The 25,108-nt window shown below is 35.9% G+C and overlaps 4 protein-coding genes across 4 annotated transcripts; 2 read left to right on the top strand and 2 right to left on the bottom strand.

Annotated features, from left to right (window-relative positions):
• Window positions 1-926: 926 nt before the first annotated feature.
• LOC125822043 (uncharacterized) lies at window positions 927-10,098 on the bottom strand. Its single transcript, XM_049501419.1, has 10 exons — window positions 9,660-10,098; window positions 9,502-9,570; window positions 9,251-9,358; window positions 7,061-7,132; window positions 6,275-6,433; window positions 5,603-5,638; window positions 5,250-5,356; window positions 4,227-4,298; window positions 1,523-1,571; window positions 927-1,379 (listed from the first exon to the last, which is right to left on the bottom strand). Exons 1-10 carry the CDS (start codon window positions 9,993-9,995, stop codon window positions 927-929), a joined length of 1,461 nt encoding a protein of 486 aa, XP_049357376.1. The 5' UTR covers window positions 9,996-10,098.
• A 2,679-nt stretch (window positions 10,099-12,777) lies between these two features.
• Window positions 12,778-14,103, top strand: LOC125822675 (pentatricopeptide repeat-containing protein At4g36680, mitochondrial-like). Its single transcript, XM_049502106.1, has one exon. The coding sequence runs from the start codon at window positions 12,778-12,780 to the stop codon at window positions 13,987-13,989; it is 1,212 nt and encodes a 403-aa protein (XP_049358063.1). The 3' UTR covers window positions 13,990-14,103.
• A 1,122-nt stretch (window positions 14,104-15,225) lies between these two features.
• LOC125822411 (outer envelope pore protein 24, chloroplastic-like) lies at window positions 15,226-17,736 on the bottom strand. The gene is made up of 3 exons (XM_049501805.1): window positions 17,438-17,736; window positions 16,808-17,167; window positions 15,226-15,459 (listed from the first exon to the last, which is right to left on the bottom strand). Exons 1-3 carry the CDS (start codon window positions 17,636-17,638, stop codon window positions 15,379-15,381), a joined length of 642 nt encoding a protein of 213 aa, XP_049357762.1. The 5' UTR covers window positions 17,639-17,736; the 3' UTR covers window positions 15,226-15,378.
• A 5,223-nt stretch (window positions 17,737-22,959) lies between these two features.
• Window positions 22,960-23,635, top strand: LOC125822277 (uncharacterized). Its single transcript, XM_049501665.1, has one exon. The coding sequence runs from the start codon at window positions 23,038-23,040 to the stop codon at window positions 23,368-23,370; it is 333 nt and encodes a 110-aa protein (XP_049357622.1). The 5' UTR covers window positions 22,960-23,037; the 3' UTR covers window positions 23,371-23,635.
• The last annotated feature ends 1,473 nt before the right edge of the window (window positions 23,636-25,108 follow it).

Below are 25,108 nucleotides of genomic sequence, written 5' to 3'. Positions count from 1 at the left end.
TCAACTCATTTGGCATATTCGGGCAGTATTGCCAACTTTTATCTTACTCCAGAAAATGTCTTTAATCATCCCTCAACATTCAAACAGGACTAAGGCATGAAATAATAAAATCCCAATCTAAAGGTCAGAAACATCTGCGATGTTCCAATATTAAACTTAACAAAATTCAAATTTCTGAAATCGATTCTATAACAGGTTTATAGTGTTTTACCCAAAAGTAGGAACATGTATGTTTAAAATCAGGGGAGGTATGAGAGCCAGCTTGGGAAAGAGAAGAGGATTGTTACTTGTCTAGCCATTGTTTTATGAGACCTACTGGGAAACAATTTTCTCCACTCACTCCTCAATAAAAAGCTGATTGGAGACCCTCTCTTTCTCTTCTTTGCACATACTAAACAGATAGGTGATTACACTTCCATTTCCTTTTTTTTATATTGTTCTCTCTTGCCTCTTAATTATCAGAATGTGCAAAATCACCACTGCTACAAGTCATGGAAATATGAGGGGTCAATGGAACTAGGAGGGGGCAGAGAAGAGATTAAAACCTTCTGCATTCCACCTCAACTTGGTCTTCAAAATTATTATTTTTTAAAAAAGGAGGTCCGATCGGCTTGATTTTGTGACAAATGAGCAGTTTGCATAAAACGGTGCAGAGGATCATTCCCTATTCTAGGATTAGGTTGATAGCTAAAACAAAGAGCAGTTCCACGAAAAAAAATATCATGTATAGTTTTCTCTACATGATTAGCTTGCTCTCTGGTGACTTTTCACATTTGTCGTAATCAATTTTTTTTGTTACCTGCTCGATCGGTTTTTTATATTTTTTTGACACCTTATTTCATATTATGATATCAAATCATGATTTCATATTGCATGATCAAACGACCCCCTTAGCTTGCTGCTCTCTTACAACATCATTGATCTATTTAAGCCTGTTTCTTCATAGCAGGCCTGTTTCTTCCTCCATGCATAATATCATTGATCTGTTTCCCCATGGACTCCCAGATAGCTTGCTGCTCTCTTACAACATTACCATAAAGGTCTTCAAATTTCTTGTCAGGAAGCTCTTTGAGCTTCCAATCATCCAGGTCAGGCCTCTCAACAGCTAATGATTTTAGAACTGGTGTTGCAGCTTTAAGGAATTCAGGCCTCCTGCCAAACACTGACTTCTTAATTAGGGTATTCTTGGTAAACTCATAAAGAACAAAATTCCTCGCTAAAACTTCAACTCCATTGTTTGTGTCATAGACTAATGAACTTTTTGGAACCCACAATCCTTGAACTAATTGTGCGCAACTTTTGAGGACTTCCAAGATCTCATCAATAGGATTATCTGGCGCTAGGTGCTTTAGAGCATCAAAACGATGAATGGGAGGTCCCTGTTGTGAAAAGAATTCATATTTAGAAATGTGCTGCCGTAATGAGTTATAAGCACCATGGGGCCATCTAAACAAACTTTGTTGCAGCCTTGCAGGAATAGAAATATAAAAGCAACGCAAAATCCAAATAGTAGGGTACAAACCTGAAGAAGCCAAGTTCTAACACGTTCTTCAAAAGGTTTCTGAGACAGCCTGAAAACCATCCATTAGGCAACTTACAAGTTAGGAGCATATAATGACTGGGAAAGAATGTTAATTTAAGATAGTTGAGAAACATGGCATATCAAGAACGGCTATCTATTCCACGTGGCTGGGATACTGAATGGAAGAAACAGCAAACTTCTGGCTAGAGAAAGAAAATAAGCAATTCAAGTCATAGGCTGCATATTTATATTTAACTATATCAGCACACCTACAATGAATATAAGTCACACCAGTCAATAATAATTAATTCTAAGGATCAACTTTAACAACTGATAGCTATTTTTTTTTTTTGATGACAAGGGAAACCCGCAGCCGCTACCCTTTGGGTGCGCACAGGGTAAAACCCCCGCTCCTATGCAATAGCTCGCAAACCACATAGGAGAGGTAACCCACACTAGGCAAGCCCGGTGTGACGAGCTTGACCCAGAAGGCAAACCCCTTGCTTTCGCTGGCAAGGAGTTTCGAACTTGAGACCTCCAACATGAAAGTCCCAAGCCCAAACCACTGGGCCACCCCGAAGGGTACTGATAGCTATTAAGGACAAGGTTCTTTTTAAATGAAAAGAAATCAATTTGATAGATGACAAAGGTAGAACACCAAGGATAAGATGACCATTGAGGTGCAAGTTTGGCCAAGTAACATGATGAAAATGTATCCAAGAGCATATCCTGGAACAACAGTCCACTCCTGTCCTTGGCCTCATGAAGTGATGAAAAAAAGAAATGGAAATAAGATTTATCACATAAAACTGCCCCGAAGATTTTTGTAGATCTGCCAATTACTCCAAAACTAGAAAGAAGCAAGACCATGTTTTCTTATTTATTTCATTGCTAGAACATCAAGAATAAAAACCACTTTCTGGAAGATTAGGTTCTCTAGCAAAAACAAAGCATAATGTATCCTTGCATTTCATACTGCTCATATTTATTACAATGACAAACCAAGAAAGCAACAAAGCTTTTAAGCCTTAAACCTACTCTCCCTCTCCCCCACACCCACCTACCACCACAATGCCAAAATTAACTCCGGAACACATTTTTTTATAAACCAGGGACAACAATGCTTCCTGCATATACTATAGAATATATGTTGGAGTGAGTGAACACCTCATCTAAAAGTTTAGGCCGTTTAACAAAGCATACTCTTATTTATTTAATCATGCTTACAACACACCCCTAACGTGCAGGTCTTATTATTTTCCATGGGTCAAGCACGTGAATTTTATTTTCATAGTGGTGGTTGTGAAACTCAAAGTCAGGACATCTGTCTGCTTTGATTTGTCCATATAGTTGTTTGTGTTTATAGTTATTTTATCTTTACAAGTAAAACTTTTTTAAAATTTTACTGTCTTGATTCAATTTTCTTCAGTAAAATGCACGCTTTAATTTTGCCTCGCAATTCAAGTCTTGAGTTCTCTCCTTTTACTGCTTAGCCTACCACTTCATGGTGTTAGTATCAAAATCTTCATAGCCCCAGTAGACTAGAGATTTTTTGTCCCGCTTTTGACTTCACACATCGCCAAAGATTAGCTAAACCTCCCAATGCTGCATTCTTAGAAATCCCCTCCACAAATTTTTGTTGAACTTGATCTGTTAGTGAAATTCTCCTTTCTACCCTGAGTCCAAGCCAGCAGAAGCATTCCTGTCATGGTGGATCTAGAGGGTTCACCGAAACCCCCTCGGCTAAAAATTGACACCATTTAGGTATTTTAAAATTTTTATGTATGTATATAGATTTTGAACCTCCTAAATATAAGATGGAGGTTGGCTTAGTGGTTGAGGGGGTTCAAAATTCACCTTGAGGTTCCAAGTTCAAATCTCAAGTACTACATTTTTATTTTTTGAACCCCTGTAGTGAAAAATCTGGATCCGCCACTAGAGAGATTTTTCCCCATCTTAGAAAAAAGTTCTCCTTTCATTTTGATCTACAACTTTAGTCAATCAGAATTACATTCATCGACGTTGCGACTAGGCTTAAGCTACTATGTGAATCTAATCTCTGACATTGTAGGAAATTACCAGTCCATCAACCAAAGACAAGTCAATTGCTAACTAAAAACTAGATTATGAACAAGTAATTAAAGATCATCAAAATCTCTACTCAACATTGTACAGAAAGCAAAAAGAGATTAAATAAATAAAATGAAAGGGGGAGATAAGGAAATAGTTACAGTAACATGCAATTTCTTTGAAAAAGAAGATGATAATTTGCAGTTAGTGGAATGGTCCAACAATACAAGAGGATGATAACGCCACATAGCAAAGAAGAAGACAGCTATACCCTTCAGGGTGGCTCAGTGGTTTGGGCTTGGGACTTCCATGTTGGAGGTCTCAAGTTCGAAACCCCTTGCCAGCGAAAGCAAGGGTTTGGTCGAGCTCGTCGCACCGGGCTTGCCTAGTGTGGGTTACCTCTACTATGTTGTTTGCGGGCTATTGCATAGGAGCGGGGGTTTTACCCTATGCGCACCCAAAGGGTAGCGGCTGCGGGTTTCCCTTGTCCTCAAAAAAAAGAAAAAAAAAAAGAAGAAGACAGCTCTATGATCATAGATGTACATAAAATTTTCTTTTTGTCCTTAGCAGCACCTCCAGACCTTTCAATATCAAAACAATAGATGTGAAGGACCAACTAAAGTGTCTGCAGTACCTTGTTCTAAGATTTCTTAATCTGTCAATGTCAGTTGGCCTTGCAGGACAAATGGCGTTCAGATAATCACCCCTGTGTATCAAATTTGCACGAAAAAAACTGGTATTAGAATAAAAATGAGAGTAGATGTGCAATTTGGATTCTGAAAGTGTTAAGACATCTTTTTTTGTATCGTTCTGTAGCATATGATATTTGGAGCATGTTCTTTTCTATTCTTGGACTAGCCTGGGTCAATTAGAGTAGAAGGTTAGCAAATATTATTCATGTATTTTAGTATTTTTATTACTATCATTAGCCTCGATTATTGTATTATCTTGCTGTTGTTTTGGCTTCTTTTACATATTTCTTAGAGCAAAGGGCCTATCGAAAACAGTCTATATTCTCAAGGTATGGGTGTAAGGTTTGCGTACACACTACCCTCCACAGACACCACTTGTGGGATTACACTGGATTTGTTGTTGTTGTTGTTGACTAACCTGGGTCAAGCCTAACAGCATCAAGAAGCATATGAAAGCTGGTGTTTAGGAAACAGTGCCTGCTGCTGTTTTTTGGTACATCGGGAATGAAAGGAATCATAGATGTTTTGATGAGATTTCAACTCCTACTCATGAACTCAAAGAAAAATGCTTACTGAATTTGTTTAGTTGGCTCAATCAGGCCCCTGTAACTAGTTGTATTCAATTTTTGGTCTACACTGGGTATGTTGTTGTTGTTCTCTACTCCTTAGTGATAGAATAGTGTTTTAGTGTGTCTATGAGCAGGCACTATCTCTGTGGGATAACACTGGGTATGTAGTGGTATGAGGCTATGAGCAGGCACTATCTCCCTCTCTTGTAATTTTCTGCTTGCATCTTCTGGATGCTTTTTAGTGAATTACCCTTAGTTCATCAAAAAGAATGAGAGTAGATAAATGTATGCTCTGAGGCAGGAAATGTGTCTTTTAATTGTCCTCAACATAAGCAGTTTGCAAAAAATATATATCGCTCAAGCGAAGAAAAATCAACCATATTAGCAGATACATACGGGATCATTGAAAATGGTACTGGGGAGCCTCCCTCTATGGCCATTTTCTGAAGATGTCTGGCTGAAATGTCACTCCTAGTCCCATGGTATTTTAGATGTAACCAATGCTAAAACAGGAAATGAAATAGATATCAATAACTTCAGAAGGATCTGCATTAATGAAACTGTTTGAAATGATATTGGCAACTGCATGGAGAAAGTTAACTGCTCTTGAGTAAATATAAATAGAAAACACTTGCAACAGAAACGTCAAATCCAAAATAGTAGATGAAAAATCGGCAGCCACTCAAGCTAATGAACAATATGAAGAGTTATTAGCTAATACTGAAGCGGAAATTTTGAGGTGTTCATACCTCTCCAACATCCTTGTAGTTCCCAGGAGGTTTGTTCTGCACAAATGGTGCATGTTTCAAGAATACATCAAAGAAACGGTAAAGCACTTATACGAAAAGTTTGAACAGCATCAGGGGAGGGATAGCCTCCTAGTTGCAAGAGATCATTCACCTCCAACAATAAGGTTAGGGTTGACTCAGGTCACCAAGTGAGGCAAAGTGGAAAGGCAGATACTGGGCTCCCGAGTCCTGGGTAAGGGTGTGAAGTTCACCATAGTAGAAAAGAAGTCTTGGAAATAGCAGAAAGTGCTTAACCATAAAAGACTAATCTTCTTTTTTTTTTTGAGAAGGTAACATTGTGTATATTCATAGAAGACTAATCTTTAGGCATTCCCTTTATCAATATTTATCCAAAATTGTGGCAAAGCTAGTAAATCAGGAACCGAGAAGTCCTTGACATACTACAACTACATACCCCAGTGTAATCCCACAAGTGGGGTTTGGGGACGGGTAAGAACTAAGATGTACACAGACCTAACCCCTACCTTTATGGGTAGAGAGGTCGTTCCCGATAGACCCTCGGCTCAAAAAGTGAAGTTAATCGGAGAAGGGGAAAAGCCTTGACATATGATATTTTAAGTGCTAGTAAGCTGAGCTTAGGAGCTGGCATCAAATAGCAAATCATGAATGAACCTGCTTCTTTGATGGACCCACAGGCTTTTTCTCCTTGACGTCTTCGTTTTCACAACTTTTTTCATCATTGCTGGTGGTAAGGTTCTTCAACTCACTTTCCTTACGATGCTGCAGTGATGGTCGGAGCTGTACAACTGCATGAACAGGATTGAGGTGTAACTGCATAACAAACAGGAAGCAAGAGTGTGACTATTGAGAACATTAATAAGCTTTGATACTTATTTTGTTAATATTTTTTGAGAAGGTAACATTTGTGTATATTGACAAGAACAGTACATAGGTTGTACTGAAAAGTGAAAAGCATATTTACAGTATATTTTTTCTTTTGACTGCAGCAATGAGCTTCAAATAGTTTTCAGCAAACTTAGAGATTTTAGTTGAAGTTTCTCATACCAATGTACATAAGAAACAGAAGAATATAACTAGAAGGACTTAACAATTTTTTAATACTAAGTGGCAGAACTTGGGCTAAATAAGAGAGCCAGAGTTATTATAACAGTTTCCAACTCCATAGGTAACGGTTGAGTTAGATTTGACAGCAGACAGCGAATAATTTGCTTCAACTTGAAGCTCATAAAAAATTGACTTGATTACATTTGAGGTTGAGAGAGTAGCCGCCGACATTGTTCTAGTCCAAATTAGTTTTTTTTATAATAGAAAAAAGGACAAAAGCGGAACACACATAAGCACATACGAAACCTGTGGAAGACTAACTTTTAGTCAATCAGAACTCCACGAGACCAGAAGTTAAATATGCATTTAAGCCATCAACAACAAATAATTTACCTTATCACCAATGAGGATCCCAACAGCAAAGTCAGCACAAGTAGATAATGGCACCCATTTTGTAGAAACAATCTGGAAACTCGGAACCAATCAGATTCTGGGTCAAACAATTAGAACTGTAATTCCTGCTAAGGGAACAAATATCAAGTGCAGAGTTTCCAGAATCTAAATGTCAAAGTTCTCAAAATAAAACCTCCTTATCCTACACCTAACAACAAAGTTACAACCATGAAGTTAGGCGAATGCATGTTGAACGCGACACCACTTGATTGAAAAGAAGTGGATATATTAAGCAAAAATGATATAACTTAACAAAGTGTATTCTTGTTCCAGCACCTCATTTGCTTTGTAAAGGGTGTAGGATCGACTCTTGCTCTAAACATTTCTTTTGCAACTTTTCAAGCCTCTTTTGTTAAGAAAATTGAGGCTTAAAGAAAACGAAATTGAAACTCGACTCCTCCTAAATTCAGTGTTGTGAAAGGTGATCGCCTTGTCGCAATGGAAAGAGGCGACCCTTCATCGCCTTTTAGCTTTGTAGCGAGGTGATCTTCAAAAGGTGATGCCATGGCGAGAAAGGCATCGCCTTTTGTATTTTCTTTTAAAAGGCGGCCAATTTAGGGTTTAAATAAAAGTTAAAAGATAATTTTAGGGTTTTCGACTAGACTCCTTGAGCGACCAGCCAACCAATACATATTTCTTCTTTTCTTCTTCAATTTTCTTCTTCCTCTGTTTCTTTATCCTTCTTCTTCAAACTTCAGAGTCACTTCTACCCTAAGTTGCTCGGACTGTCCAAAAATGATGCTGCACCCGTGTCGGATCCTTCAAAAATACACTATTTTTGGAGGATCCGACATGCACCCGTCGACATTTTGAAAGAGTCCGAGAAACATAGCTTCTACCTCTATTTTTTTACTCATTGTTTTGACTTTCGTTCTGTTTTTTTCTTATTCAAGTTCAAGACTTTTAGTATGTCCTATCTATTTCCAGTTTTTGAATTGAAATATTTGCTAATATATTAATGCTATTGAGATTTTGATTATTTATATATGCAATTAAATATTTTAATTTTTTAGTATTAATTGGGTCGCACTTCAAAAAGGCAAGTGCCACACCACTCGCCTCGCCTTGTGGTGAAGGCATACCTTTGTCACCTTGCAGACCCTTGTCGCCTTTTATCGCCTTTCACTGTCCAAACACTGCTCCTAATATTAGATTCTAACTTTGACAGGGTCCCTCTTTATTAATCAAAAACAAATATAATATAAGGTTATGCTAAAGATAGGAATCGAACCAGGGTAATCAATCAGAAAAACAAAACTTAAGCGCAGACTCGGTCCGTGTCCTGGATCACTTTTGTGTATCAGGGAGAACAATCAAATATATACTCGATTCTTAAGGTATATATGTCGACTAAAAAGAAACTGAGTTCAACATGATCCCATGACCCCCCTCCCTACGTTCCACATGGGTCTGCCTTTGTTTGTATACACACGTCTATTAAGGGAAAGGAGTAAGCCCAAAACAGATGGTATTACAAATGGAATTTAAGGTGGAGAAATGGAGAGAAATGTAATACTCCCTCCATTTTAATTTGTTTGTCTAGTTTTGACTTGGCACAGAGTTTAAGAAATAAAGAGTTTTGAATCTTGTAGTCTTAAACTAAGAATATGTAGAAGGTACTAAAATGTCCTTTAATTTTGTGGTTTTAAACATGCTAAATTAAAGAGTTGCCAAACAAAAGGAAAGAGACATTCTTTTTTAATCTATAATTCTGCTACAACATTAATTTCTTATTGTATAAGATGCTATATATGTTAACCTGGACTAAATGGTTCAAAGCATTTATAACTCCCAAGAGGTCCACGGTTGGAACTTTGAACTGGATAAAGTATCTTTTTGAGTATGTATATATGATGAGGCGAAAATATTTGAAAAGAAAAGCTGAAGGCTGCAGGGTATAAAACTAGGAAACTCAAGTTCGCAACAGTAGCGCCAGACCAAGTGAGCTGCAATGCTTTTAGTATGGATTTTTCCGACTAAGTAAATCAGCCCCTGCCAACAAATGTACCGGGTAACTACTGCACAAGGCTTAAAAATAAAAAGAAATCACCTAGTTCCTTTTTTTTGTCTTTGTTGCTGATTTAAGAAGAGGAAAAACATTAAGTCTAGCTCCCATATATCTAAAAGAACCTGCTTTTTTATCGTTGCTGCATGTACAGAGTCTCTGTCGAAATTCTTAGAATCAAAATCTATTGCCAAATCAACTTCCATTTCTGCCGTTGAAGGTCTCAACCTCACCTGCAAAATGATAAAAAAAAAAATTGATTTCAGACATCCAAACTGATCATTTAAAACCAGCCAATCCATTCCTGCCTTTAGTATAATCACATAACAATGACCAATTTGTTCAAAGGAAAACTTTAAAAGCAGTTGTAACTCACGTCTTGGCATTTTTCATCCAATCCATAGGGACGCCATTCGGATCTCAACGGATATTGGAGTACATAGAACTGAAAAAGAAAAGAAAATATACTTCACAAATAGAAAAATTTGCAAATTCAACAAATAAGCAACCGTATATTGAATCATGAAAATTTACCTCATTGGCGGAAGGGGTAAGCCACACGTCAACTTCACGGACAACTTCATCTCGATCGCTATCAGTTTCCATTGTGACTTGTTCTTCTGCAAGGTCGTTTCCCGTCGTCTCTCCATTCAATGGAACGTCGTCCTCAACCGTTGCCTCTCCGTTTTTCGCTATATGATCTCTTAGAGGGGGTTGTGATACCAATTCTTCCTTTTTAGTCGAAATATCTGAATCTACCTTCAATGGCAGTGTTTCACTTTTGGGTTGGGGCTTCAATTTGGAATTCTTGGGAACAAAACGAGCTTGCCTGCTCGGGACTTTACTTGGACCGTCGAAGTCCAAATCCATCTCTGCAATTTTTTGGATGGAAAAGTGAAACTTCAACTCCAAGTAATAATGGTGGAGGAAGGGTTTAGGGTTTATTAGTTGGAGCTGATGATTTAAGAGCTTTGGGGGTCTGATTAAAGAAGAGCTCAATAATAAAATAAAAAAAGGTTAAAAGAACTAGGGAAAAAGGACAAATATACCCCCGAACTTTCGTAAATGGTATCTAAATACCCCTCGTTATACTTTTAGAACGTTGATGCCCCTACCGTCTAATTTTTGGACCGTGTATACCCTTTGGACTAACGGAGGGACACGTGTCACGATCTTAACAACCTATCCAAAACGTATTTAATTTTTATTTTCAATTAAAAAATTGACCCGGATAATTAAAAACCCACCCAAGTAATTTAAGACCCGCTCCGAAATTATAACCAAGTTATCAAGAGAAGGAGATCAAGAACTAATCATAAAGTAAAATTCAAAGTTTTCTAAAGCCGTGTTAGCATTAAATTCCTTGGAAATGGAAATTCATGAAGGAAAGCTGAGTAATCCTTGAATTGCCAATCAAACTAGGAAGCTTCGGTCTGGTACGAATACCAGTACCAATTGTCGCTTGAAAAATGCCGGAAGTGTTCCAAAAGGTCATAGCAGTATGTGATGCTTTCCCTGAGGCTGCTGAATGTATTGTTGATTTTTGATTTTCACAGATCTATTTTCTTGGTTTTCAACCCTACAATCTTTATTTTTCAAAATTTCAGCATCGAAAAAAGTTATTGAGTTTTGTTTTGTGATTATAAATCCATTCAAAGGTCGCTGGTTTGATTCGTTGGAGTTTGCTAGTTCGATTCGCCGGAGTTTGCTGGTTCGATTCACCGGAGGTCGCTGGTTTGATTCGCCGGAATTGTTGGAGCAGCAGTGAGGGAGAGATGGGTGAGTGGTGGTCAGGTTTCATGGTGGATGAAGGGTCGCTACCTCACTGATTTCGCTGGAGTGTCTCTAGAGCAAGGGAGGTTGAGTTTAATAGCAATTAGAGGTGGTTTTGTATATGGAGCTTCGCCGGAGAAGATGGAGTTGCAACAGTGGTGTTGGGTATCTGTTCTTGGGGTGTATGGTTATTGGAACTAGAAAAAAAAATGAGAAAATGGGATTTATTTGGGTGGGTTTTTAATTATTCGGGTTGGATTATTTAATTGGAAATAAAAATTAAATAAATTTTTGATAGGTTATTAAGATCATGACACGTGTCCCTCCGTTAGTCCAAAGGGTATACACGCTCCAAAAATTAGACGGTAGGGGCATCAACGTTCTAAAAGTATAACGAGAGATATTTAGATACCATTTACAAAAGTTCGGGGGTATATTTGTCCTTTTTCTAGTATAAGAAAAATTAAATAAGGGACATGATTATAACATCATTACCCACAAGGAAAATTAAAATAATGAAGTAAAATCAGAATTGTAAGGATTGAGTTAAATATTTGGTCGGATTTAGGATGAGTTGAGTCTAAATAATTATAATTTTTTAAATGTTTCTTTTCTAAAAATTTGTAATTGTTTCATCATTATTAAAATTATATTTGTATGTTATAACTATAGTTTGCATTATTGCGCTCCATAGCAAAATTTATGTTTGCTATGGAGCTTTTGATTTGTATAATTCGCTACAAACATCCAATTTTGTACAAATTGCTCTGTTTTGTATAAATTCAGTTATACATTGTAATTTGTATTATAAGATTTGTATTTGTATAATTATAAGTGTATAGGATGAAAATATATGTATTTATATTTGTACATACAATTTTCTCTCGCTTTATACAAACAAAAATGCATTTTATACCGAAATGTATAAAATGACTAATTGTATACTGAAAATGGTTAATTGTATATCGAATCAGATGACAAAAAAAAAAGATGTTTGTTGCGAATTACAATAAAATAAACTATGACTGTAACATTTAATTTGAATTAATAGTTTGTTATTTCATAGTACAATTTTTCCTTAAATAAATAACATAAATTATATTTTTGATTGAAGAGACCATGAAAACTAATTAGGCAAAATCAAATGACTATGAAAACTAACTATTTTAAAAGACAAAATAAAATTGTGATTGTTGTGGTCAATTACTCTTTAAGTTATAAACATTCAATTTCCATTGGGTGCTCGGAGGTGAAGGAATAAGAAGAGGATGGGATGGAAGCGATGGAGGAGGCGAGGAAGAGGTGATTTTTTATATAAGTAAGAAAATCTTGGAAATTTTTAAAATGTGTAGTCGTTTCTCTTATTTCAACTAAACATTAACCGTTCTTCTTATTTAAAATATTGATACATTTTTGCTGGTTTTCTAACATTTGTTAGTTGTTTAGCATTTATTTTAAACTTTTTTAAAATTTGTGTTGTCATGAGTAAGATAAAAAAGATGTCACAATATATTCAACATATAAAGTACATTCGGCTATAAACCAAAAGTAAAACATTATTAGAAATTAAATTTTTGAGAAAGTAACGTATCTAATTTAAGAGTTTAGATTGTCTTTTGACTTATAAATTATCAAGTTTGATTTATTTTTATTATTTTTGTTTAAAATCAAATACTTTTTCAATTTATCTAAACATTTTTAAAATGCTTTAAAATTATTATGACTTAAATACAATTAAAACAAAGATCGGCTAACAAAGAAAGACATGATTTTGGTAATTTTCCCAATGAACTTGTATTGACCACTTTAACTGTCAAAGTGAAAGCCTTCGAACGCCTCCTTAAACCCTACTCCATTTCAACCTAAAACCCTAGGAGAAATGTCTTCTTCCATCGCTTTGCGCCAGGCACGCCACCTCACAACCACCGCCGCTGCCGTTGTCGCCGCCTCTTCAACTTCCACCATCTCTATCTCCAAAGCAAAATCAAAGCTCAAAGCCGAGCACGACCCTGATAAAGCGTTAGAGATTTACTCCTCCGTTTCTGATCGTTACGTTTCCCCTCTGTCCTCCCGCTATGCACAAGAATTCACAGTCAAGCGCCTCGCTAAGTCAAACCGTTTCTCCGACATCGAAAATTTCCTCGAATCTCACAAGAATAGCCCCAAAATTACCCAAGAGCCTTTTCTTTCATCCATAATCCGTTCATATGGAGTCGCCGGCATGTTTGATCACGCACTCAAAATTTATCATCAGATGGATGATTTAGGCACCCCCAGATCAGCTATTTCCTTCAATGTGCTTTTATCAGCTTGTGTGCGCTCAAAACTATATGATCGTGTCCCCCAGCTGTTTGATGAAATTCCAGTGAAGTATGGATTTTTACCTGATAAAGTGTCGTACGGTATACTGATTAGGTCATATTGTGAAATGGGGTCGCCGGAAATGGCAATGGAAAGACTCAAGGAGATGGAGGAGAAAGGTGTGGAGATCACAACTGTTACTTTCACTACTATACTACATTCATTCTACAAGAAAGGGAAGAGTGATGAGGCGGAGAAGGTATGGAACGAGATGGTGAACAGAGGGTGTGGTCCAGATGTTGGTGCATACAATGTGAAGATTATGAACATTCAGGGTGGTGATCCGGAGGGGGTGAAAGCCTTAATTGAGGAAATGAGCGATGCTGGATTAAAACCTGATACGATTAGCTACAATTACTTGATGACTTGTTATTGTAGGAATGAATTGATGGATGAGGCACAGAAGGTTTATGATGATCTGGAGAAAAACAGGTGCAATCCAAATGCTGCAACTTTTAAGACTTTAATCTTTTATTTGTGTAAGAAGGGAAGGTTTGAGACGGGTTATAAGGTGTTCAAGGAGAGTGTGAAAGTTCAAAAGATCCCAGATTTCAATACACTCAAGTATTTGGTGGAAGGGTTGGTGAAGAAATCAAAGTTGAAAGATGCAAAAGGGATGAGTAGGACTGTGAAGAAGAAGTTCCCTCCTAACTTGGTAAAAGATTGGACCAAGTTAGAGGAGGAGCTTGGTTTGGCTAAAGCTGAAGCCCCTGATAATAGAGTCCAATAAGACTAGTTTGACTTTATAGGTGGATGTTTTCGGACGATTTTGTTAGCTTGAAGTGTTTATACTCATTTCCATTACTTAGAGGACTTTTAGATCATTGAATTTCTCTTGTTTATCATAAAGATGTGAGTTCTAACTTGGGACCTCCCATTGTTTATGACCTTTATGAACTTAATATAGAGTTTTACTGAATGTCATGTTGATCCATTGCTTTGTTCTTCTCCCTCATGTTGAACATGTCGCCATATCACCGACATTGTAATCACAACATTAACTGGTGGTTTAGCATGAAACTATTTATCTTTAAATAGTTTAACCAGGCATGAAACATGTAATACACAAAAGAGATGGGGAATTTTCTGTTGGAAGAATGTACAAAAAGAGACCTGGCAACATACCCGGGGGGCATTTTTGGACCTTGGAAACAAATTTGGAAATCCAACACCCCAACCAAGATAAAGTGTTTCACACTGACTCAGGAGAGACTGAAAAAAAGAGGATTTCAGATTGTTTCTAGGTGCTTCTTTTGCCATGAGAAGGAGGAAACAAACAATCATTTGTTCCTTCACTGTAGAGTGACTTCCCAGATATGGTATATGTTTCAAAGCATTATTCAAGATCCTTGGGTGGTGCCTGAGCATACTGCTGACCTACTAAACTGTTGGATGAGAAGAGGGGGGAGTAAAACACAGAAAAAATGATGGAATCTAGTTCCATCTTGCATATGGTGGTCAATTTGGAAGGAAAAAAACAATAGGTGCTTTAAGAATATTACTAACTCAATGCAGAAAGTTAAAGAAAACTGCATTAATACTCTATTTTTTTGGTGTAAAGAAGAGGGTATATATGAAGTAGATCAGGTAGTAGATTTCCTAGGCTCTTTGTAATCATGACTACTTGGCCTTTGAATTTTATTTTTTATTTTTGTTTGGTTGCCAGCATACCCTCATTGCTGATGAATACAACTTTACCATTCTCAAAAAAAAAAAAACATGTAATACACAAAGCCACCTTCACTTACCACCATTATCACTCCATTCATTTCAACTTGTTTGCCTTAGTTACTAGAATATTTTCAAATAAGTTCTACTCTTTGATTTAATTTGGTCAATGCACAGCATCAATGTATTTCAGATTGATTTGGCCATGTTCGAACAGAAACTGAATTCCTGGCGAGTAATAAGTAGCACCAACAAATAAGGAGAGCTAGATGTAGTTCCACTGCATAAAAGTATATCATTTCCCAACCTAAGTTCATAAAACATGTAACAATATGCTCAAAAGAGAGGTGCTGTGTCATTTGTGAAGAGGCGTATTCAAATGTAAATGTGTGTCACAAAGCTGGCCATATGTTGCACCTGAAGTATAAATCTCGAGAGTCATATCATCAAGCTACAGTTCAACATGCAACCTACTATCAACACTTAATGTTGGAAACTTTGATTCTTCTGCCAAATTCACAGACGCAGAGATCTAGTAGACAAAAAGACAATCCACACATTAGTTACGGAATTCCAAAGAAATGAAAATTAATATGCAATTAACACAACTATAGTTAAAGCAGAAGTCTTAGTGTATGCAGATTCTACTTCATATTTATACAATTACATAGTGAATAGAAGATAAGCATATTACAAACACCACCAAGTCAAGTTAACCATATCAATACCATAAAAAGCTGATTTCAATCAAATGTAATGCTGGTATATTTATGAAATTACTTCTCGGGGCAGAACAAAGCATTAGGTGCAAATTGGTGGTATGATGCAAACTATGAGGTTTGTTTGCCTTCTAATTTCCCTACTTGATAATCAGTCAAACAAAGACAGACTACAACCTTGACAAGAGATGGACGGCTTAAGTGAAAACAACCATCAGGCGTCAAGGTTGGGAGTTGAGTCACCAAGGAAGCAAAGTTGGGATGCACCTCCGATGACTCTTGCAGAGAGGGTTGGTTAGGGTAAGAGGTGTAGGTTAACATATCCAAAAAAGAAGTTAATGGTCCATTAATTCCTTTACATTCATCCAAAGGAAAATCATGTGAGGGTTCCTGCAGAGCATTAACAAACTTGATGTGACTGTGGACATAAGCGCAATATTCTTCAAATGTAGCTGGTGATGAGTGATATCATTAATCTTACATCAAATCTTATACTTACTAACACAGTCAAAACAAATGAACTATTTTATTTATGCTGCAGCATACGTAAGGAGTCTAAGCAACAGATTAGATGGGGTAAGACAAATAAATTACTCTGTCGAGTTGCAAAAGGAAACAGAACTAAATTATTACCATCCGAAATACGTTGTAGTAATTTTAGAAAATAATTTTGTAGAGACTGGATGGCCAAGGAATTGTTGTACAGAAATATACTTTAGGCTATGCATTTTGGGGAAACTTTCAGTAGGATGGTAATTCCCCCTAAAGCGCACGTGGTTGATATAAAGAGACTTTTTATTTTAGTTTAATTCTAGGCTAGTTCGATTTAAGTGTATATCTAGTTCCACATTAAATTGATATTTGAAACTAAATCTTTTAAAGATCAGGCCACAACTTCAAGATGGGATTGCTAAGCCTGAAAGATTTTCAATTTTGTAACCAAAAAAACCATTTTAGCTAGAAAATGAAATATGACTGGGAAATAATCAAATTCAAGAAACTATTCATCTTCATTTGGTCTTAAGAATATCGTGCTTGAGAATTCAACTTGAAAGGAACCTAAACAGATTAAATCTGATCAATTCAAAATAAGAGAACAGAACCACATCCATTATTACTACACTGCACAGTGCACGAGTCAAAATTGAAACAGTATAATACCTTAAATCCTCCACTTGAAATTGGACTCTTACACCATTCCAGCCCCAAAACCTTGCTTGAACTTTGATATGAAGCCTTGACCACATTGTCCTCGTCCACCCGCTGTGACAAAGCAACATCCCACGAATTTTTGGCAAAATCATAGCTTGGCTCGAAGGTAGTCAAGCCTTTGTGCACATAACTATACCCTAACTTGCAGTTACCAGAATCAAACCCATAATTAGCTGATAACTTGTTAGATGAGTCAATCGCCAGTGTCCCATCCACTACAGTTCTGTTGTCTCCCCTCCAATGAGTATAGGTAAAGTTCAAAGGCTTCTCCATAACCCTCATATTATTCATAAATTGGAAACGCACATCCTATAGAAAATAGAACAAATCTCATCATCTTCTATTAATAAAATAGCACTCCTCACTTATCGAGATTCCAGACCAAGTATAATCTGACTAACATTTATATGTACGCTTTTTTTCCCCACAATTTTGATACAAGGAGAATCGCAACTTATCCTACTTTTCATTTTGTTTCCAAAGTATATCAATTTTAACTGAAAACTAGAAGGGAACTAGTGTAATGGACTTTAGATAAGCTAAAATTGATAAACAAATTGAAACTGAGAAATACCAAACCTGTTTGGGGACGTCAAAGTCGATAAGGAAAGAGCCAGGTTTTTCTAGGGAGAAAGAAAGACCTTCTAAGGAGGAGCCATTGACGAAGGTGGCCTCGGTCACGTTACCATTTAACTTAACGGCGCCGCCGTGAACAGTGACGGTGGTAACGGCCTCCCTTACGCCGCCTTCATAACGTCCTCTGATAGTAGTGCTTATCATCCTCCGACAACGAAAAGGGGAAACGAAAATAGCGAGGGTGAGAGCCGGGAGAGCGTTGATGCCCAGGGTATTGAGTGGATTTCAAAGTGGAGGGAAAGGCCAAAAGCACTTGTCAGTAGGTGGATTTTGTGCCGTGATTTTTTGCATTACTCCTTCTGCTATTTGGAAGTGATACATAAAATCACTATTAAAATTGTTTCAAATTTTAAAATAAATATCTTAATTTTGTGGGTATTTTATTACCCCACAAAAATATTATATACCTTTGTAAATACATCATTTTGATCCATTATCTCATCAATAAAACTGCCCGTGATTTTCACCCATTTTGACCCCTTTTAATTTTATTGCCACATTTATGGTCTCTCCTTCCTCAAGAGGTGAAGAACAAATACTGTCAAATAAGGGTATTGCTCCATTGATTGAGATTATCCAGCTTGGGTACTTCAAGATTTTAGGCAAAGGTGATTAACCTGCTGTTGTGAAGGCTAAGTTGATGTCGAAGAACGCAGAGAAGAAGATTAAAGAAAATGGTGGAGAAGTTGTTCTTACCGCTTCGATTTGAATTGTTTGTTACTTTTTATGTTAAAGTTACTGTTTCTGATTAATTAATGGAGATTTAAACTTGGTATTACTTGTTTGAAATTCTTTTGAGATGTTTCAATTTAATGAGTTATTCCTTGTTAAAGCATCTATTATAGATAGTATATTGTGATTCTATTTGTGAATAATGATTTTTCCCAAGTTTGTGTTAATGATATTTGCTCGAGCTAGTGTTTACGTGCTCTCCCATTAACTAAGTTCAACACATTTGAGGCAATTGTAGCCCAATTTGGAGAAGATGATGAATATAAATGATGAGGTGTTTAGGGCTTTGTCTGTGCTTTTCTTTTTTTAATTTTGTTGTCTTTGCGTTTTTCTGTTTTTTCTTTGTTTCATTTTAGACTTGGGCTCTGTTTCCAGTTGAAATAAAGTGGACCTTTGGTCCTGTTTTAACTAAAATAAAATAAAAATGATGAGGTAAATAATTAATAAAGAAAATAATTGAAATGTGGCACTTTTCAATTGGTTTTTTACAGCAAAAAAGTACCTTCACGCGCATCATGTGCGTGGTCACAAACATATTGAGAAAATGAGTCAAAATGGTCATTTTACAAAGATATTCAATATTTTTATGGGATAATAAGACGCCCGCAAAGTTAAGGTGTCTTTTTGAAAATTCGGGACAACTTTAGTGGTGACTTTATGTCTTTTCTCTAGCGTAAACTAATGCATACTATATCATATGGGTATTAAATTATTTAATCATAGTAAATTGAGTTGATTTGGCCTTAAACATGTCACTCAAGGTAAGCAGCTTTGGAATTTGTTTTCCCACTCACCTCGGGTGAGGCACTAGTAAAATGTCTTGAGGCTCTGCGGGTACAGTTTAGTTTTGAGAGGTTTATATTGCAAATGCTCGATAATATATTCTAAATGCTCTTCATATTCAGTATTCGGGGTTTGCCCACTAATTATTATACAAATTGTATGTCAAATTTTTTAATCAACACTATTGATTCTCATAATTCTTTAATAAGTGAGTGTTCCTTACTAATTTCTTTCATCTATAGAAATAAAAAAATTGGAAGTAACTCTGATAAGAAGTCACATTATTACTATTTATTTACTACTTATTTGAGAATATTGTGAAGATGAATATCATTTAACACTTAAAAAAAATACATAATTGAATTTTACATCTTCACTTATCATCGATTTTTGTATTTTTGTTCCATGTCTTAAAATTTATCATATTTAATTATTTTGTTATTTGAAAGTATATCATTTTGTTCACAAAGGAATTATATTTTAATTATAATACTAATAATTTATTGATTATTTATTTTAGAGAGGTAAATTTCATAACATGATAGTAATACATTTTAAAGATTTGTGATTCTTTTACTCTTTGCAAGTTAAAATGTTAAAGTTGATTTGTCTCTCGTAATACCTTTGCATTATTTCTACTTGTAAAAGGATACTAGAAGTTTTGTTTTCTATGGTTCCTTAAATCATGCTTTAAATTTTTAAAAATGATTATTGTATTTGTTATATATTATTGTATATTATAAATTTATGTTGGTATGTCATTTTAATATTAATAAAAATATATTATATGTCATATTATATATCATGTTATGTCTATTGGTGGACATTATATTTGTGTCTCTTTACTCTCATCAATTGTGGAAGAAAGTGGTCATTTGTTTTTTGGTAACTTATGTAATCAACAACTCTTCATTTTACCCATTATTCTATCTTGAGGAAATACATAAAATCCCCCTCAAACTTGTCATCAAAACTTACTTTAGCACTATAACTTCACATGCATTTAAATACCCCCTTAAACTACTTATAAGTGAATTAAAGAACACCTTAATGGCTGACGTGGCAAATTAAAAAAAAAATAGGCGCATAAATAGCAAAAAAAACAAAAAAAAAACAAGTGGTCCCACTTTGTCTTCATTCAATGACTCCCTGTTTCATCTCCTCTTTCTCTCAAATTGTTTTAACTCTCTTTCTATTCCCTCGACGGAAAAAATTCTTGATGACGATTACACACCGGCGAATTCAATATTGCTCAATCTTGAAGGACATCACCGTCGCCCCTCTTGTTGCTCGCTCATCACTGCTCCATGAGAGACCAGGTGCCGTGAAACCACCCGACCTCATAAAAAAATTACACCACGTCGGTGACTTGGACAAAACGCCAGCCATACTCGTTTCCTTGGCTTTCTTCCATTTCTCCTATTTTCTTTTCTTTCTTTTTATGTGTTCTCATTTTTTCGGAAACCACGATAAAAGGTTTGAAAACCTTCAGATCTGTCAATCTTAAGCCTAATATAATAACAATGACTCCGACAATTGTTGTTGAAGTATTCATCGTCAGTTGCCGTTGAAGCTCTAGCAACTTCAGCTTCAATGGTGATAATATATGTATAGCTTTATTTCTCTGTTTGACAAACAATATTCGTCAAATTATTAGAAAATCATGTTGTATGTGCTAGTGTTCAACCCTAGCGAACTTTTAATTTTAGTATTGTAATGAAGAAGATGGAACGATGAAGAAGATGTGTAACAGTGAAAATGAGAACAGAGTATAAGGAAGAAGAAAAAAAATAAAAACTAAAAGCAAAAAATGACATGGAAAAGGAAAAAAGAAAATTAAATTAATTTTTTTCACCATCTGACATGTTGTCACAACGTGTCACTGAGGTGGCGCTAATGCGGGTGCGTGTATATCACCTCCCAACCACGAAGTTGGTATTGTATGTATAAGGTGGTATTTAATTCACTTGAAAGTTCTTTAAGGGGGTACTTAAACATCCGTAAAGTTAGAGTGCTAAAGTGAGTTTTACGGACAAGTTTGAGGGGGATTTTATGTATTTCCTCTTCTATCTTTATGTCTTGTATGTTATGTAACATTTGGGTCATTCATTTGGCAAATTTACTACCCACTATCTTCCTATTCATTGTAAGGATCCTTTGTGTTGGGTAGAAGTAGAAACAACAAGAGATAAACAAGAAAAGATGGAGTAAAAAAAAATGAATAGTATTTTATTGAGTTTATATTGAGGTTAGAGTAGTGAAAGAGAGAGTTGAGACATAGAAAATATTATAAGTTTTCAACTATATTCACTATACAAAAGAGAGTATTTATATGTTGAAGAAGGTGTTCTTTTTGTGGAGCTTTGGACTCTTCAACTAATCCGAAGTTGCTTGAGTTGTACACATTGTTGGACTGTTGTATCCTGGAGGGGACAAGCCAAGAATGATACTGCTGGATTGGTGTATATTATGTCACAGTGGGCTTGAATCTCCTTAAAGAGGGCGAGATATCCGTGCCTCAACCTAAAAATTTGTTCATACATTTTTGTTCATTTTATTTCAACTGTAATTTATTGTATTTGTGGTATATTACACCAACAATTTAAAACTAAACATTCATCAAATTTACGTCACATCTTCCACGTTAAGAGTTTGTTTGGATTGACTTTTGACTTATGACTTATAAGCCAAAAAATAAAAAATTAGAAATTCTAACTCCTGACTTTTGACTAATTTTTAGTAAGCGTTTGGACTTGCGATGTCATAGTAATATCATCTCATGATTTTATTCATGAGATGAAATCTCAAATTCTCCAAAAATCGTGATTTGGGAATTTCAAATCATGATTTGAGATTTTTCAAATATAAAAATTGACCCACAAATTTATATTTTGTATAAATAACCCATATTTAATTTATATATATGTACTAGCCATTTATTTCATATGTAAATAAAATTTATAATTCATATCGTTACTTTTTAAACCATGTATATCTCATATAGCGATTAATCTCGTCAATATAAAATTTATTTTTACTTCAAATGAATTCTTAACATACTATTTATATTCACCAAATCTATTACTATTTCATTCAAATTAATGTTTAATGGGAAAAAAAGATCATCATTATATTGAGTGGACTAGACTAACCACTATGACATTAATTGAACTTAGCTACAAACACTACAACTTATGTTTAATTTAATTTTATTCATTGAATTAAAGTTTGATTAATAAATATTGTATTTTTAGAATAGTTTTGTGATAGTGCACTGTGCATTTAAAAAAAAAAAAAAACTTATTTAGTAAGATTGTATAAAGAATTAGGACAATTTTAGTAGTTTTACAACTTGATCTTAAACATTTAATAGGAGTGCTTCAATATGTTTTGCCGTATTGTTTGATTAAGTATCTATTATAGTATCCAGGACCTAGGTTATATTTATATTTGAATTTTTTTATAAAATATATTTATATATTAAGTTCAACATATTGTTAATATATGAAATATATTCACATGTAAAGTTATTCGGTTCGATTCGGATTTTTAAAATTTTTTATTATAAATTAAAAAGACCATCCCAATTGTTCGGGACGTTATACACTTAAATAAAATTTCACGATTTTATTGAAAAAATGATATAAATCGATTCAGTACGATTAGGTTCAATCCATTTTTTATATTTTTTTGACACCTTATTTCATATTATGATATCAAATCATGATTTCATATTACATGATCAAACGGCTCCCTTACAATTTTAACTTTAAAACACTTTTTTATTAACCCAAATACTCTATTAAAATAATTTTGACTTTAAAAACACCTATAATAAATCGATCTTAAGCTTTGTCGCGTACAAAGTAAAACGTCCCCGCCCCGGCTTCGCCCCTTCATATATTACACAACGAAACACTTGGAGTAGAACGACAGCGTTTGGCACAGCACAGGTGATCCAATCACACAAATACACAAATACGCAGCCGTGGCCCAGTCTCTCACCACTTTCGTTCACCTGTCCAACGATGCCGTCCGTGAAACCCTTAGCGACCGCCGCCGGCGCGCTACGAGCCCGTGTTTGTTCGGGCCTCCGCACCAGAGGAGGACACGGGCCAAATCCATTCACCACTGCGGGCCACCAGGATCGACCTAACGGATACTTATTCAACCGTGTTCCACCACCGCCTGGACAGTCCCGAAAATGGGAGGATTGGGAACTCCCTTGCTACATCACCAGCTTCTTCACCATCGTCATCCTTGGTGTGGGACTCAATGCCAAGCCCGATCTCACCCTTGAAACTTGGGCCCACCAAGAAGCCCTAAAACGCCTCGAACTTGAATCCGCTGATGCGGAATAATTTTATGTGGATCTGCTCGGGTATGGTTTTGAATTCCGCCCTTTTTTGGATTGTCAAATTAGGGCTTCGATAAATGGGGATAGTTTTCCTTGTTTATAGTTTGTGTTTTTAGAAAGTTGGGAAATAAATGTTATGACTTTTAAGCGTAGACTTGATGTTTGAGCTTACTGTTTTGTTCAGTTTTAATGAAACGTTGGATGCTGTAAACGCAGCAATATGATAATTGTGAAATGACAATGGTTGACAATATTATTCTTTTTATTTTCACTCACGGATGTGTATTGTTTGCTTGTAATTGTGTTTAATAGTGTGTTATAATTGGATCAGGTTATGTGATTAACAGCTTAGTTTGTGTGCCATTTGAGAAGATTCAAGTATGATGGTTGTGTTTGACTAGTTAAATATGGTCGATTGAGTTCAATTAGTCAACTATGCCTCAATCCCAAGCTGGTCGGGTGTCTGCTCGCCTGCTGCATTTATAGCAAAAAGAAAACTTGCAGACTGAACTAGTCAAGAAAACTACTTTGAGAGGGATGAATCATGCTTGTTTAAGGTTCCATTCTCTAGATATAGAGGGGGCGGGGGTGAGTCATGCTTGTTTAAGGTTCATTCTCTAGTGACAGAGTTGGGGGTGGGGTGGGGAGGGAAGGGAAAGCACCTAAGAAGTTATCTTACCTGTTGGAGTAATGCCATTTATTTTCAAGTGTTCTGATTGCTAGTTGTGGACTTGCGATAATATTACCTAAGAAGTTATCTTGCCTTTATAGGTTGATCTCGCCTTCTGTAGTAACTCCCCTCCATTATTCGTAAGTGTTCTACTCACATATTACTTGAGAATTGAGATAGCATGTTTCGGAGAAATAATTCTGCCTTCCTATGTTTCGGGTCAGCATGCTTTAACTTTGAGATTCTTGTGTCCTACGCTAGAATATTTGTGTGAGCTTAAGGTTGCTTGGTCTGTTGGATGTGTGAGTGAGGTGCACGTGCAAGTGGTTGGTTTCACTGTGAGTCTTGCAACTTGCACATCCATCAGTTTCCATGCAAGGAGAAGGCCTTGGCACACAGAATTATTAAGGAGTTGGATGACTTGAACATAAAGACTAAAGTTAGTGAGATTTTTTTCTTTTTGAGGAGGTAAGTATTTTATTCATAAGAGCAACTATGAGTTGGTAATGGCATATTTGTACAAGTCTAGCAGCATTCCCTTCTATTCCCGTAGGGAATATATGAATTCTAATAGAGGGTCAGCACTCAGCAGCATTCACAAGCTCCACTTTACACCAAAAACAAAGCAAAAGAATTCTAGTTAAACTTGAGGTTCTAAGTGGGTTGGCTATGTCTTTAGAAGTCTTCCGTTTCTTTTTGGTCCATATAGTCCACCAGATGTCAGCTGGTATCGAATTCCCCATCTCCCCTCTCTTTTGAACATCTTCGCCGTACTTGTGGTGACCTTGACATCACCCATTTGATATTCAGCAATTTATAAAGAGTTGCACAATTTGTTTGTGTGTTTTGTGAGATTTTATTGCTTTTATATTTTTAGTAAGGTGAGATTTTATTACTTTTAAATGTTCTGTCAGGGGCTAAGAGCTGTGTTAGTTATGGATTTCAATTGGTGTGAGAACAATCATATGATGTCTATGATGTTGAAATTGGTTGAGCTTGTTCTTTTAACTGAAATAGTTGCTGATGATTGGTTCAGTGGACTCAATTGTTGGATAAAAAAGCCAAGTCTCTT

This window comes from Solanum verrucosum, unplaced genomic scaffold (genome assembly GCF_900185275.1).
Source record: "Solanum verrucosum unplaced genomic scaffold, falcon-dt-bn FXZP01000103.1, whole genome shotgun sequence".
Lineage (NCBI taxonomy): Eukaryota > Viridiplantae > Streptophyta > Magnoliopsida > Solanales > Solanaceae > Solanum > Solanum verrucosum.
This window is presented reverse-complemented; position numbering and strand designations above follow the sequence as displayed.

Coding starts and splice junctions, on each gene's coding strand:
- LOC125822043 (XM_049501419.1), bottom strand. CDS start 9,995: ATGGATTTGGACTTCGACGGTCCAAGTAAAGTCCCGAGCAGGCAAGCT. Junction 6,434..7,060: donor GGATCCTCATTGGTGATAAG/GTAAATTATTTG, acceptor TTTGTTATGCAG/TTACACCTCAATCCTGTTCA. Junction 1,572..4,226: donor TTAAGAAATCTTAGAACAAG/GTACTGCAGACA, acceptor GATGGTTTTCAG/GCTGTCTCAGAAACCTTTTG.
- LOC125822675 (XM_049502106.1), top strand. CDS start 12,778: ATGTCTTCTTCCATCGCTTTGCGCCAGGCACGCCACCTCACAACCACC.
- LOC125822411 (XM_049501805.1), bottom strand. CDS start 17,638: ATGATAAGCACTACTATCAGAGGACGTTATGAAGGCGGCGTAAGGGAG. Junction 17,168..17,437: donor ACTTTGACGTCCCCAAACAG/GTTTGGTATTTC, acceptor TATTTTCTATAG/GATGTGCGTTTCCAATTTAT. Junction 15,460..16,807: donor TTTCAAGTGGAGGATTTAAG/GTATTATACTGT, acceptor TTTGTCTACTAG/ATCTCTGCGTCTGTGAATTT.
- LOC125822277 (XM_049501665.1), top strand. CDS start 23,038: ATGCCGTCCGTGAAACCCTTAGCGACCGCCGCCGGCGCGCTACGAGCC.